This window comes from Nannospalax galili, unplaced genomic scaffold (genome assembly GCF_000622305.1).
Source record: "Nannospalax galili isolate Female #2095 unplaced genomic scaffold, S.galili_v1.0 scaffold388, whole genome shotgun sequence".
NCBI classification, from domain to species: Eukaryota; Metazoa; Chordata; class Mammalia; order Rodentia; family Spalacidae; genus Nannospalax; species Nannospalax galili.
Genome location: NW_008360304.1, coordinates 476425 through 492570, shown reverse-complemented (window position 1 = coordinate 492570; position 16146 = coordinate 476425). Strand labels below are relative to the sequence as shown.

At 40.6% G+C, this 16146-nt stretch overlaps 1 protein-coding gene across 6 annotated transcripts in view; it reads right to left on the bottom strand.

Moving 5' to 3' along the window:
* Nucleotides 1-16146, bottom strand: part of Xpo4 (exportin 4) — a 158658-nt gene that overhangs the window by 7958 nt on the left and 134554 nt on the right. For all 6 annotated transcript variants that reach the window (XM_029559238.1, XM_029559237.1, XM_029559239.1 and 3 more), the window contains one exon: nt 5517-5675. In XM_029559238.1, coding sequence (XP_029415098.1) covers nt 5517-5675 — 159 coding nt within the window. The remainder of the gene's footprint in view (nt 1-5516; nt 5676-16146) is intronic.

The window sequence follows — 16146 nt, the reverse complement described above, 5'->3', positions numbered from 1 at the left end:
TTAATTCAACTGTAAACCTAAAAATTTACAGCCAATTTTGAAAGAGATGCATGTTAGCTCTGGAAATTGTTATTGAATATGTCAATGCTGTTGTAATGAAATGCTTCTTCTAAGTATGTGCTTATTAAATAAATAATTTTTTTTAAAAATCACTTATTTTTATTTTATGTGTACAAGTGTGTCGCCTACGTGTATGTAAGTGCACCACATGCATGCAGTGTAGGTGGAGGTCAGAAGAGGGCATCAGGCTCCCTGAAAGTGGAATCTCAGATAGAATCAAACCTGTTGTATTTAAGAGCAACCAGTGCTCTTAACTGCTGAGCCACCATCTCTCCAGTTCCACTCTGTTGTTTTCTAATGTAATGTCTTTTTTCAGATGACTGGCTCAACTCATGTACTCAAGTGATCTTCCCATAATACCACACTCACAAGCACCTGGGACTCTTTTAAAAAATTTTTGGGGAGACCTTAGCAGACAGCCTGAGAAGGCCTGTTCTGACTTCCAGTGGTGTAGAGGCTAAGAACTCAGCAGACCTCCTGAGAGCACCTGTATCTGGCCTCCATGTGATGGTGTAGATGGAATCCCACTGCAATGGGCCAGCACCCCATGGAAAACTGATGATGCAGAGACCCAAAAGTTCAGTGCCTTACCACAGTAGGAGGAAGATCATCCCACACCTACCACCCCCTCCAAAGCTCAGGGACTTTTGCAGAAGGGGTTGGCAGAAAGAATGCAAGAGCCAGAGGAAGGGGTGGAGGGTTAACTAGAAGCATACTCCAACTGCTATGCCAGCAAGCTATAGTCACACATCCGTCCCATGTTCACCAAGGAGTTAAGGGGGGAGCCAGTTACCCCTCCCACACAATCAGTCGACTTTAGCTGCATGTGAGGGAAAGGCTAAGGATATGTCAGCCATTTTCTGCAGCTGTTGGGAGGTCACAGGATCTATATTTGAGTGTGGACTTTCCAGTGCAGCTGTTTAAAAAAAATAGAAAAGAAAATGATAGGTGTTTGGATAGATAGAAGAGAGGGATCTGACTAGACCATAAGTGGATGGACTTGCACTGGGAAGTATCTGGGGACACTGACTTGACACAGTGGGTCTTAACACCCAGGACAGAGTATATGGGTTCCAATGGGAGGGTGCTGGTGGGGATGGGGCTATAAAGATGATTCAGGTTGTTTGGGATATTCTGTATGGAATACAACAAAATTTAATAAAAACAAATTAAAAAATTTTTTTTGGAAACAGGGTCTTTATAGCACAAGCTGGTCTTGAACTCATGGAAATCCTCCTGTCTCAGCCTCTCAAGTGCTAGGATTAAAAGTGTGAGCTACCATTCCTGGCATTATAACATAATTTTAAAAAATTATAATTCATTGAATGATAAAAGAAAAGTAATATCCAAGTGAATAATCTATCATCTTAAGTCAGAAAATCTAAATATTTAAAAAATAATATCACTTGGAAAATTCACATCAAGATTTGATCTCTTTAAACTGATTTTGTAACCTAACTTTGTAAGTCATCACTGTTGATCTAGTGCCCCTTCCCTCCCCTTTCTTTATGCTCCATAAGAAAAGAAAATTGGGGCTGGGGATATAGCCTAGGGACAGAGAGCTTGTCTAGTATGTGCATCAGAAAAAAAAAGATTAACAATACTTGGTTGGCTTTTGTCAGGCATGGTGGTGTATCCTGCAATCCCAGTACTTGGGAATTAAACACAGGAAGACTGAGTTCAAGGCCATCCTTGACTACATATCTATGAGGCCTCCCGAGTTCCTATCTCAAAAAAAGAGGTTGGCAAAATGCCCCAATAGGTAAGGGTGTTTGACACCAAGACTGACAATTTGAGTTAAATCCCTGGAATCCATGTGCTGACAGCACCACGGCATTTGTACACCCACACACAGACACAAAAACCTAATTCACCAAGAAAAGAAAACAAAAGAAAAAAATGACAAGACAGAGCTACCTTCAACTACCACCTAGGCCCAGATATTCTCTACTCAGCAGAAGCTGTTTCAGGGAACACTAACCAGAGCTTTTGACTGTGATGAAGAAAGACAAAAATATGATCACTCTGTAATCATATCCTCATATCCAAGGACAGATAAAACAAGAATCTCCTGTAGGTCACAAAAATGACTATTACTCTTCCAGTTAACCTGAGAGCCTATAATGCTTAACAAATCACAGCTTCTGGCTCCAGCCCATAATTAAGATAATTAGAATTACCAGTTTCTGACACACTTTCCCAAACACCTAATGCCAGCCTAAAACACAATCTCCTCTTAACCCCCTTATTACGATGGTCCATAGCTGCCCCATGATGGCACTGAGCCTTATACAGCAACAAGCAAAGACCGCCTCTGTGGGCTTCAGGTGTTCTGCGAGCAGGGACGTGCTGCTGGGATCCATAGGACATATCTTCCTTTCTGGGTTTACTTCTTATTTGCTAGAGAAAATCCTTCTGTGGCTTCTGCCAAGTGTATTGGGAGGGAACACTGCATGTCTAAAATGTCTGTATTCTGTCCTCATACCCAACTGACAGCTTAGCTGAACACAACTTTCATTAGAATACTGAAAGCATTTTTAGATTTCTAGTTTCTATCATGGGTGTGGGTAGTGGTGGTGATGAGACTGGCCTGAAGCTTGCTGTAGCTGAGGATGACCCTAAACTCCTGATCCCCTGCCTTCACTTTCTAAGTGTTGGGATCACAGATATGCGCCACCACACCAGCTCTAGATCCCTAGTTTAAAGTTACTGAGAAGAGCAATGTGGCTGTAATCCTGAGCTTCTGTGGGTGACCTGCTCTCCTTCTGAAAGGTTCTAGCATTTTCTTTTGTGTGTGTGTACATGTGTACGTTTGTGTGTATGCTTGTATGTGTGCAGGTGCATGTGATGGCCAGATGTCAACACTGAATGTCTTCCTCAATCACTCTGCATGGTGTTTTTTTTTTTTTTTTTCTTTTCTGAGTCAGGATTTCTCACTGAACCTGGTGCTCATTAATTGGTTATACTAGCCAGGCAGCAAGATCCAGGCATCTGTTTCCATTTCCTCGGCCCTGGGATCACAAATATTAGGGTTAGGGTTAGGGTTAGGCTTTTTCTGAGTGCTGGGGATCTGACCTTAGGTCCTCATGCTTGCATGATAAGCACTTTGCCAACTTCCTAAACCCTCCTGGATCTTCTTTAGTACCTACATCCAAAATTTTCATAATCATCATAATCATGAATCTTAGTGAGTCTTTAGCTCTAGAAACTTTCGAATATTCTTTAATGATTGCTTTCTGTGGGACTAGGTATGGAACACAGGGCCTTATACATGTTGGGCAAATGTTCGACCACCAAGGCCCGCCACCCCTGGCTTTCTGTGAGTTGGGGAGACTCACTGTATAACCGAAGCTAGCCCTGATCTTCCTGCAGGCTGGGATTTTGAGTGCTGGCATTAATAGCTTATGTCACCATGCCTGGTGCCTTCCTTGACTTGAATGAGAATGTTCCCCAAAAGTTCAAATATTGGTCCCCAGTTGGTGGTGCTATTTACAGAGGTTCAGGAGGCATGGACTTGCTTGCTGGAGTAAGTATGCCACTTTGAGAGTACCTTAAGTGTTCATAGTTTGCTCCACTTCCTCTCTCTCTCTCTCTCTCTCTCTCTCTCTTGAACTCCTACCACAGAGTAATAAACCCCCAGATCTTTTAGTTTGCTAGTGTTTTCTTTCTTCTACTTCACTTTCATCTTTAAAAAATTTCCTGGGATATTACCTCAATTTTATCAACAAAACTAAATGACAGTACACAACTTAGAAAAGTTAGTAGTGGGATTAGGGCTAGTTTTGTTTATGCATTTATATATTTTGTACAACAACTAAAGTATTCTTTATACTTTGTAGAAGTCTATAAAGAATATGCTAAACAATAATTAGAAGGGGAAAAGGTAGACCACCTCAAGAATAATGTGACACTTCAAGTTCATGATACCGGCCAAGAGCTTCAAACTAGGTGGAAACGCACAGAGGAGCAGGGCGTGGTGGCACATGCCTGTAATCCCAGCACTTGGAAGTGGAGACAAGAGACTCAGCTATATAGCTAGTTCAAGGCCAGCCTCGGCTATATGAAACCTTGTCTCGAAACCAAAACCACCACAACAAATGAAAAGGCATAACGAAGGGCAATCATAAGACGCAGAACGTGCAGCATAAAGGGAAAGGACAGCTGGACACCATAGTGTCAGTCACAGGGTGGCAGATAGAGAACTTATCCAAACTGGGCACAAAATGCAGAAGACTAAGAAAAAACAAAAGATATAAAACCTTTTTCCTACTTGCCAAGTGGCAGAGAAAGACAGGCCTGGTACAGTCATCACAGACAAATGTGAGGCTTTGCCTGTTCCTTCACTGTGTCCTTCAAAATACTTAAATTAGGGGATTCCCTCAATGGTTGTGTTTTTTTAATTCTTATTTTTATCTTAATTTTAAAATTTTTTACTTTTAAAATTATTATTTTTTGTGCATAGTGTATTGCCTGCATGTATGTAAGTGCACATGTGTTATGCAATGCCCACAGAGGTCAGAAGAGGGCAGCAGATTACTCTGGAAATGGAGTTACAAATGATTGTTGGCCACCATGTGGGTGCTGGGAATCAACCCTGGGTCCTCTGCAAGAGCATCTGGTGCTCTTAACATCTCTCCAGCACCTATTTTTATTTTTAAATTACATGTGTCTATATGAGTTTCTGCATATGAGTGCAGTGCCTGGGGAGGACAGGAGCGGGTGTCAGATCCCCTGGAACTGGTTATAAGTGGTTGTGAGCGACCCAATATGAGTGCTGGGAGTTGAACCTGAGTCCTCTGCAAGAACAGTAAGTGCTCTTAACTGCTATCTTTCTAGCCCTTATTTATTTATTTATTTATTTATTTATTTATTTAATTTTATTTTTTTTAAGACTGAAGTCACTGTGGAGCCCTGGCTGGCCTGAACTCTATGTAGGCCAGGCTCATATGGAATTCACAGAGATCCACCTGCCTCTGCCTCTGGAGTGCTGGGACTAAAGGTGTGCACCACCACGCCTGGATGCAATACCTACTTCTTATTCGGACTACAAAAATACAAAATACATCACATAAGATAAATTAACATTTCTCTCCTCTCAACTTTTCATTACATGTTTAGGTTCTGTTACCCCATTTACTGAAATGATACATTTTTCTTTCTACCAGGACTGTTGGGTTCTGTGAAAATCAAGTTAGTTATATATGGAGTGACATACTGCCTCACTATCTACAAAACCTCTGCTTCAATCACCAGCCAGCCTGCAAGTTAGAGCCAGAATGTGCATGTACATTGTCCTACGATGTCACTGATGCTTTCTGCTCTTGCTCCCTATGGCATTCTCAGCTCCTGGGGGTGACAAAAACTTTACTATTGGGGGAAAACAGATAAAACACTGACTGACCACAACATAGGTGTCACACCACTAGTTCCCAATGGGTGTGGATGCATTCACTTACCCAGTTCTCTTCTATTACCCCAATGTTATATTTATCATCTCCACCTAGATTGGTGAATTGCTTCTGCTCAGCATAGAATTCCTGAAGAGCTGCTAAGGTGTGAGAAGAAAGCTGGGGGACATCACCATCTTCTGAATCACCCATTTCACAAATGAAAACCTGCCAAGCAAAGAGCAAATATGTTCTGTGGATTGTTCCCCAACCAAACAACTAGAAAAATTAAATTCACAGCAGTGATCCAGGTTGAGTTCATAGAAAGCATATATATTTAGAATTTCTGAGGGCTGCCTAGATGGCTCAGCAGGTGAAAGTGCTTGCCATGCAACCCTGTTGATCTGAGTTTAGTCCCTGAAACATCTGTAAAAAAGCCAGACGCCTGCACCTGAAATTCTAGCCCCAGCATTCCTACCAAGAGATGGGAGGAAGAGATGGAGAATCTGGAGGCAGGAGACAGAGGCTCACATAAGCAGTACAGCAGCAAAACGAGTGAGAGAGACCCTGCCTCAAAAATAAGGTAGAAGACACCTATACCCAAGAGCATTTGAGGAACCCTGAGTTTTGACTCTATAGATCTTAAAAAAAGAATAATAGGAGGGGTGAGGGGTGGTAAGGTGGAGGTGGAGATGGGGGAGGGGTCTAAATGTGATCAAAATACAGTGTATGAGATTTTCAAAGAATAAAAATATTTAAAAAAATAAGGCAGGAGGGGCTGGAGGGATGTCTCAGTGGTTAAGGACACTGGTTGTTCTTGCAGAAGACCCGGGTTCAAATCCCAGCACCCACATGGCAGCTAACAACTGTCCGTAACTCCAGTTCCAGGGGATCTAACAGCCTCTTCTGACCTCCGTGGGCATTGCACAACACGGATACACTTACCTACAGGCAGGCAATACATGTATACACATAAAATAAAAATAATATTTAAAAAAATAAGGCAAGAGAGAACCCACTCCACATGAGTGCCAATGCACATATACACTCTATCATCTATCTATCTATCTACTATCTATCTATCTATCTATCTATCTATCTATCTATCTATCTATCTATCTAAATCTTAAAAACTTCTGGCATCAAACATCTATAAAAGCTCCCACTGAACTATAGATCAACAAATGCAACTTTTCCTCTACATATATTCAGTTTTATTTTTTTGGGGTGGGGAAGTTCAGACAGGAACATGTATTCCAGGCTGGCCTCAAACTCACTATGTAGTGAGTGGAGGATGACTTTGAACTTGTGATCCTCCTGACTCCATCTCTGCAGTGCTGAGATTATAGGCATGTGCTATCATACTCAGTTATGCAGAGCTGAGGATCAAACTTGGGATTTGTATATGCTAGGCAAGCATTCTTCCCAGTCCTATGTTCACTTTTTTTACTAAAACTCTCTCACATTGTTCTCAGTCCTTGAAGAAGGTAGCATTCACCACAGATATCTAAAGGCGTATCGCTACCTCTGGTACCCAGTGACCACGTTCAGTCATTTTAGTCCATTCACTAAATCAGAGATCTTTTCATGCTGGAATGTCATGATTTGGTGAACTAAGGCTAAAAGGTATCATTGATGGATGTAAAAGATTGACTCAAAGCTTTGAGAGCTAGCCTTCAGGTGATATGGTTTCGAGATCAGTTCCAGCTCCACTGCTCCAAATCCTGTGTTCAAAGCATGTTCCGTCTTCAGTAGTAGGGTCTTACCTTCAACTTCTGGGAGGCCATTAAGGGCTATGGCAACAGCCTGTGTAATTTTGGGAGTCTCTTGGACCACCCTAGCCAACAACTCAAAGGAAGGTTTCTCCTGTCTGGCACTGTTTCTTGTTATATAGCCTTTAGCTATACACATGTACTCATTTACAGATATTGTATGTGTCATTTGTCATTAAGTTATTGGGCTAATATGATTTCCTCTGGTTTTTTACACTAGCTAGGCATTATTTATCTCTCTTCTCTCCCTGTCTAACCCTTGCATCATGACTTCCCCATTTAAAGTGTTCCCCTTTCTCCCATTTCTCCTTCGATAATACCAGTCTCCTAGGTCCCACTTCTCTTGAGCTCCTCCTTTCCCTTTATCCCAAAGTTCCTTGCATAATCCTCCCCCTACGATTTAATATCCCCATTTTATCCATTTCTCCCATAGTAACACCTGTCTCTTATTGTTCTTCTCTCTCAGGTTTTCTTTCCCTTTACCTCCCTGGCTCCTTTTCATTATTCTGGTTTCTGCAGTTATGTCTGGATACATACTCACATATAAGGATTTGATGCTAGGATCCACATATGAGGGAGAACATGTTTTTTTGAGTTTGTGTTACCTCACTTAACAGTTTCTAGTTCCATCTATTTACCTGCAAATTTCATGATTTTATCTTTAACTGTTGAGTAGAACTCGTTGTGTAAGTGTACCACATTTTCATTATTCACTCACCAGTTAAGGGACATTTAGGTTGCTTCCATCTCTTAGCTATTGTGAAAACAGCAAAAACATAAATGTACAAGTATCTCTGCAACAGGATGATATATGCCAAGGACTGGTATAACTGAGTCAAATGGTAGGTTCATTTTTTAAGAGTTCTCCACACTGCTTTCCATAGAGGTTACACGAGTTTGCAATCCCATCAGCAGTGAATGAGCATGCCCCTTTCTCCAGCATTTGGTATCATTTGTTCCCTTGATCTTAGTCAATCTGACTGGAGTAAGGTGAAATTTTAAAGTGGTTTTAATTTACATTTCCCTAATTATGATGTTGAACACCTTTTAGGATGTTTCATAGCCATCTCTATTTCTTCTTTTGAGAAGTCTCTGTTTAGATCCTTAGCCCATCTTTTAATTAGGTCACTTGCTTTCTTGATTCTTTGTTTATTGAGTTGTTTATATATTCTGGATGTTAAACTTGTCAGATGCATTACTGGTAGATTTTCTCCCACTCTGTGGGTTCTTTTCACTTCCTTGGTTGTTTCTTTTGATGTACATAAGATTTTTAATTTAATGAAGTCCCACTTCTTGACTGTTGACCTTAATTCCTGAGCAACTGATATCTGATTTAGAAAGTCCTTTCCTACACCTCTATCTTGTAGGCTATTGCCAATGTTTTCTTCTAACAGTTTCAGAGTTTCAGGCTTCACATTGAGGTCTCTGGTCCATTTGGACTTGACTTTTGAGCAAGGTGAAAGATAAGGGTCTTGTTTCTTTCTTCTACAGGTAGAGATCCAGTTTTGCCACCACCATTTGCTGAAGATGTTGTCATTCCTCCAGTAAGTGTTATTGGCCCCTTTGTCAAATATCAGGTGGCTGATAGTGTATGTACTCATTTTTGGGTCTTCAGTTATGTTGCACTGACGTACAGGCCTATTTTTGTGCCAATACCATGCTGTTTTTATGACTATAGCTCTGTAATACAGATTGAAATCAGGTTGCACTATGCAAGGTGCTAAAGGGAGAACATCAGTCGATGGTCCAACACAGCTTCAAGACCAAATACCCATATCAATGACCTGCACAGCATATGGTATTGGTATAGTAGTGGCACTTTTATCTTGGGGGCAATCAACAGCTACATAATTGAACTAAAAGCTCACTCAATGGGAGGAAACTCATTGTGTAGTACTGAAAACATAGCCAAATACACATGATTGGAGAGATCACAGACCTTAGACAAACCCCCCAAACTGTCACATCCCTAGACTAATATAATTTCTTACTATGTGAAAAATATGCATCCTTATATTTGTAGACAAATATCCCAGTCACCACTCATCAAAGAAGGTTCTTTTGTACCAGACAGAGACTACTGCAGAATACCACAACTGGTCACACACACTGCCTGTGAATTAACCCAAGTCTAAGTGGCACATCTACAATGCAACTTCTATACCTAAGGCTCACAGAACATAGAACAAAGGGTAAAGAAGACAATAATGAATATCTTGATTCTCATTAATGAAGCTCCCACATGCAGCAGCAAACAAAAGGGCTAGGTACACAAAAGGTCACAAATGGCCAAAGTGTAGAGAGTAAGAGTGTGCAGAATGCTGGTCCTTGGACGGGACTCCTGTATTAAACTACACTCACCCAGGGCTCAGAAACCATCGCAGAATACGGGGCTTTCCACGCCTAACCCTGGAAGGTTTTGATCTGTCCTCCATTTCAGTAATTTTGTCATTTCTAGAACTATATCAATGCAATCATATACTATGTAACCTGAGATCAGGTCTTTTAACTCAGCATAGTTCAAAAGGCATCCAAGTTTTTGTGTTACTAATAGTACATTCTTTTTTTCTGTTTTTTTGTTTGTTTGGGGTTTTTTTTCGGTCCAGCTGTTCTGGAACTCACTACGTAGACCAGACTGGCCTTAAACTTAGGCCTGGCAATCTCATGTATCCCAGGCTGGTTTCAAACTTGCTATGTAGCCTATGATGACCTTGAACTTCTGTGCTCTGACTCCACCTCTGAGTGCTGGAATTACAATCTGAGAGACTTGACCACCGAAAGATGTCCTCTAACCCCTACAGAGGCACTGTGGCCCACATATAAATGCACAAAGTAAATCAATTTCAAATAAAATATACTACTGAAGGTTGCGCAAGGTGATGGACACCTTTAATCCCAGGCATAGGCAGGCAGATCTCTGAGTTCTAGGCCAGACAGTACTACATGATACCTTGTTTCAAAAAACCAAAAACCAAACTAAAACAAACAAAAACAACTATTGGTCACTGTGTTTCACTGTATTTTCATTTTCTGTTATTTATTTGTGTGTATGTATGCCAGCGTGCACATGTGGAGGTCAGAAACTGTGGGAGTTACTTCTCCTTCCACCATGTGGGTCCTAGGGACTGAACTTGTCATTAGGTTTCATGGCAAGCATCTTTACCTGCTCAGCCATCTCACCAGCCCTCAGCCTATCTTATAAATATAAGGAACCTACCTACATTAGCCTTATGTGCATCTTTATAAATACCTTTGGATTTAAAAAAAATATATTTCATTTTTATGTGTATTGCCTGCATGCATGTAAGTGCACCCGTGTCATGCCATGTCTCTGGAGGATGGAAGAGGGCACCGGATCCCCTGGAACTGGAGTTACAGACAGTTGTTAGCTGCCATGTGGGTACTGGGATTCAAACCCAGGTCTTCTGCAAGAACAGCCTGTGCTCTTAACTGCTGAGACATCTCTCCAGTCCCATGCCTTTGGATTTTATACCTACAAAAATTATGTCTCAAGTGAATAGAACAGTTTTCTTTCTCACTTATCTGGATGCCATGTATTTTCTTTTCTTGCCTTGTATTGTGTAGGGGTTCCAGTACTATGAATAAAGAAAAATAAGAGCAGACATCCTAGCCTTACATATTTTAAGGGGATAGATTTAAGTTATCATCATTAACTATGATGTTGGCTCAGGATTTTTTTTTTTTTTACTTATCATTTTATGTGTATGTGTGTATTGACTACATGTATGTTAAGTGCACCTGTGTTGTGCAACAGCTGTGGAGGCCAGAAGAGGGCATTTGATCCCCTGGAACTGGCATTACAGATGATTGCTAGTCACCATATAGGTACTGGGAATGGAACCCAGGTCCTCTGCAAGAGCAGCCAGTGCACTTAACTGCTAAGCCATTTCTCCAGCCCCAGCAGGTTTTTTTATATATGTTCTTTATTATATCAACTTGGAGTGGTCTCTCTTTGTTAAAAAGTTTGTTAAGAGTTTGATCATAAACCGTGTTGAACCATCAAATGCTTTTTCTATGCCAATTTAATGAGTATGCGATTTTTCTCTAGCCTGTTGATGTAAATGATAAAATTGATTTTTCTTACAATAAATGAACCTATGGGAATAATTCTTTTTCTACATGGCTGGATTGTTTTATTAATAAAACTTTTATTAATATTAAACTTATTTATGTGTATGAATGAGTATTATGCTTGTGTGTGTGAGTGTACCCCTGCTGCACAATGCCCTCAGAGGTCAGAAGTGGGTGTTGGATCCCCCAGAACTGGAGTTATAGACTGTTGTCAGCCGCCACGTGGGTGCTGGGATTGGTACCCAGGTCCTCTGCAAGAACAGCCAGTGCTCTTAACCACTGAGCCATCTCTCCAGCCTGTTTTTATTAATACCAAAGATTTCTGTATCAATGGTAATGAAAGATATTGGTCTACAGTGTATTAAGTTACTTCTATGTCACTGTAACCAAACTACAGGACAGAAATAACATAGGGGAAGAAGGGTTTATTTTGGCTCATGATCGGAGGGTTTCAATCTGCCTTGGCCAGGAAGGCACAGCAGAGCACGCAGCAGCAGCAACCCACTACTGAAAAGCCTATTCTCAGCACACCAGGAAGCAGAGACTGGGGATGGAAACTTCAAGGCCCACCTCTAGTAATGTACTTCAACCAGCTAGGCCTCACTTCCTGAAGATCCCACAGCCTTCCAAAATAGTGCCACCAGCTAGGGGACAAGCATCTAAAACACCAGCCCATGGGTACATTTCAGATAAAAGTCATAACATGTAGCTTCTTGTCTTTTACCTGGTTTTAATATTAGGGTAATCCTGGTCTCATCTAGTGAGATGAAATTATTCTCGCTTCTTATAGTTTCTAGAAGAAATTGGGTAGAATGGGTAATTTTTCAAACACTTGGTAAATCTGTCCAGGCACCCCATTGTGACCCCTTCCTGCAGATTTATATACTGAAGTTCTAACCCTAAATGTAATTGTACCTCGTAAAGTGATGAGTTAAATGAGGTCCTAAGGCTGGGGCCCTAACTAATCTGCTTGGTACCCTGCTATAGTTTGGATGTGGCATGTCACCCAAAGGCCTTGAAAGTTTGGTCCCCAGCTCTTGATGCCTTTAAGAGGTAAGCCTAGGAAGAAGTTAGAGGAGGCATCTCCTTAAAAGGGTTATTAAGACCCCAGAACCCCTTCTTCCTTTCACTTCCCACTCACCATGAAGTGAGAAACAACTTCTACCACGTGTTCTCTGCCACGATGGTTGGTGTAACCACAGGCCCAAAGCAAAAGGACTAAACAATCATGCATTGAAACCTCTTAAACTGGAGCTGAAATAAACCTTTAGATGGATTACTTCATAGATTTGGTTACAGTAATGGAAAACTGTCTAGCACACACTCCTCTGGGGAAGAGAACCACAGCTGTTTTTCTTTCCAGTGTTTGAGGACACAGTGAGAAAACAGCCATTAGCAAGATGGAAAGACAGCACTTGCTAGGGCACCTTCCTCCTGGGACTTGCCAGTTATCAGAACTGCGAGAAATAAACTTACTGTCTGAGCCACAGCTGTACAGAAAAGTAGACCATCTACAACCTGAAAATTTCACTATGGGAGATCTTTAGGTTTTATTTTTTTTTTAATAATTTGAGAATTTCATACAGGCGTATAAGCATATAAGGTGTTTTGATCAAACCCATGCCCACTCCCTCCCCTCCAACTCCTCCCATATCTCCCCCATCACTTTTTTCTGATGACTTCATGTACTCCGTCTTTTTAAAAAATTATTTATTTTATGTGAATGAGTGTATTGCTTGCATGTATGTGAGTGCACCCGTGTCGTGCAATGCCATGGAGGTCTCAGGGTCCTCTGGAACTGGAGGTAAGGATGGTTCGTAGCCACCATGTGGGTGCTGGGAATCAAATCCGGGTCCTCTGCAAGAGCAGTCAAGTGCTCTTAACCGCTGAGCCATCTCTCCAGCCCCATCACCTTCTTTTTTTAATGGGACTTTTTGCTACTCTAACATTCCTACCTCTGAAGGGGTAACCCTAAAATCTTTTAAGGATAAGGGCTCCCAAAAGCTTTCGACATTTTTGGCCTTTGGGTTGACTAGAAATTTAATAGACTATTTTAATATTAGTAGGACTATTCACATAGTCTATTTCATAAGGGGTGAGTTTTAGTCATCTATAGGGTGGTTTTTGTAATGGTGACTCACATACATGCTAGGCAAGAGCTCTACCACTGAGCTACATCTCTAAGCAAACCTCTTTTTATTTTGTTTGAGACAGAGTCACTATACAGCCCTGGCTGGCCTGGAATTCACAGAGCTCAGACTCTACCTACCAAGTGCTATTAAAGGAGTGTTCCACCATGCCCAGCCTCTTTACTTTTTGAATAGTTTTTCTAAGTTACCCAGGCATGTCTTGAACTTGTGATCTTCCTGCCTCAGCCTCCAGAGTTAGCTGGGATTGCGGACCTGTACCATCAGGCCCTTGGTTTAGTTTGTACTTTCTGAACAATTGGTCCAGATCATATAAATTGTTAGATTTGTATGCAGAGATATTTTCATCTGATATTGTTAATATTTTTAGGTTCTTACTAATACCAAACTTCATTCCTATTATATTTTCTGGCTTTTTTTTTTTTCGGTCTTATTGATCTTTTCAAAGAAATAGTTTCTCTATCACTGATTTATGCTCCTCCCTGTTTTCCCCTTCATGTTTATTTTGCTCACTTAAACTACTTTTTTTGAGTTGGGAACTTACAACACTGATTTAATATCCTTCTTATGTGTTTAGTGCTACATACTGCCCCTTTGTGACATCCCATTTAAATTTTTATCCCTTCCCCCTACTTTCAGTGTATCCTAAATTTTCTCACTTCCCCATAGATAACTTGCAATTCTTGAAAAGTGTTGAAGTTTGGGCCTGAAGAGATGACTCCGTGGTTAAGAACATTTGTTGTTCTTGCAGAAGACCTGGGTTCGAATCCCAGCACCCACATGGCAACTAACAACTGTCTGTAACTCCAGTTCCAGGGGAACTGACTCTCCTTGAGTTTACTTGGGGCTTGTGTATGCTGACACCATTGCCATAGAATCATATGAGTGGTGGGGCGGGGGGCGGGGTATGGCTCAGTGGTTAAGAACACTGACCATTCTTGCAAAAGCCCCAGGTTTGATTCTCAGCACCCACATAGCAGCTAACAGCTGTCATTAACTCTAGTTCCAGAGGATCTGACAGCCTCTTCTGACCTCTGCAGGCATTGTACAACACAGGTGCATTTACCTACATGCAGGCAATACATGCATACACATAAAAAAATAAATAAAAGTGTTGAAGTTTGTACTTTGGTCCAGTGTGTGGTGCGCTTTGGTAAATGCTCAAAGGATAGCTAAGAAGATCCTGTATTTTGCTAACATTCAGTAAAGGACTGAAAAGAGATCCCTCTGTTTCATGATGCTTAAATTCTCCAACATGCTCAGCCAGTTTCCTGCCTAGTAGTTCTGCCAATTGCTGAAGCAACTGAAATTCCCAGCTATGATTATAGATGTCAATTTCTTCTTTCATTTCTAACAGCTTTTATTTCATGTTTCATTTAATTTAAATCAATTGTATTTGGTGCACAGACATTTGTAATTGTTATCTGGCCCTGACAAATTACTTTTATCATTATGTAGTATCTACTACAGGTGACTTTGTTGCTATGTTTGTCTTTTTGAGACAGGGTCTCCCTGTAGCCCCAGCTGGCCTGGAACTCACTATGTAGATCAGACTGGCCTTGAACTCAAGAGATCCACCTGCCTCATGCCTCCCCAGTACTGGGACTAAAGGCATGCACCACCACACCCAGCCTTCCTTTTATTTTTAATAAAGGTAGTCTCTGTGTCTTTCTCAGTGGTCTTTAAGATTTTTCTCTTTATTTCTGGTTTTGGGCATTTGATAGTGATGCGCCTCAGTGCATTTTTCTACGTTATTTCTAGCACATGCAATGTACTGCCCAAAAAGCAATTCAGCTCAGATTCAAGACTGTGGGTCATAAGCTGCATTGTTTTTTACTATACATAGGTTTTCTGCTCTTACAGAAATATAATGATAGAACTATAGAAAACAGACTTTTGATGTATCAAATTAGTATTTCTGGATTGTACTGTTAGAATACTTCATTTTTAAAACTGCTGTCTGAATCAATGACTTGAGTTGCATAAAAAGTCATTTAATTAATTTTGGCTTGGAATTAGGACAGATTTCCAACAATTTCTGAAATGACACCGAACAGATTTTACTGTTTGGAGTACATATTTATGTGGAGTGTTTTTAGTAATGGCAATCATCAAAATATCAATCAACTCTGAAAAATGTTGGAGATGTTCTACAGTATCAAATATTCAGCCAAGATTTAATTCATTATATAAAAACAAGCATATCTATTAGTATGCAAACTTGCAATATGTTTAATAGTAAAATTGTATATATACACAAAAGAACTGCTTTAAAATAAATTTGTTACAAGTAAATGTTGGATATGTATATCTATTTCATATGCCTATATATGAAGGCTGGCAAAAAGAGATCATGAGTCTAAAAAGTTTAGGAAGCTTTACTCTAAATAACTTTTATATGTTGCTATATTAGTCTATCCTTAATCCAATTTATTCCCAGAAAAAGGCTAAAATGATTTTCATTTTGCGTATGTGGCTCTCTAGCCTGACAGTTCTCTTTTCCTAAAAATTTGAGTAAGATTATATTCATATATACAAATACAAGACTTAGTGATATCCTGCCTCAAAATCAAAACTATTAAAGGCTTGGGACAGGGGCTGGAGAGATGGCTCAGTGGTTAAGAGCACTGTGCTCTTGCAGAGGACCCAGGTTCAATTCCCAGCACCCACATGGCAGCTACGAACTGT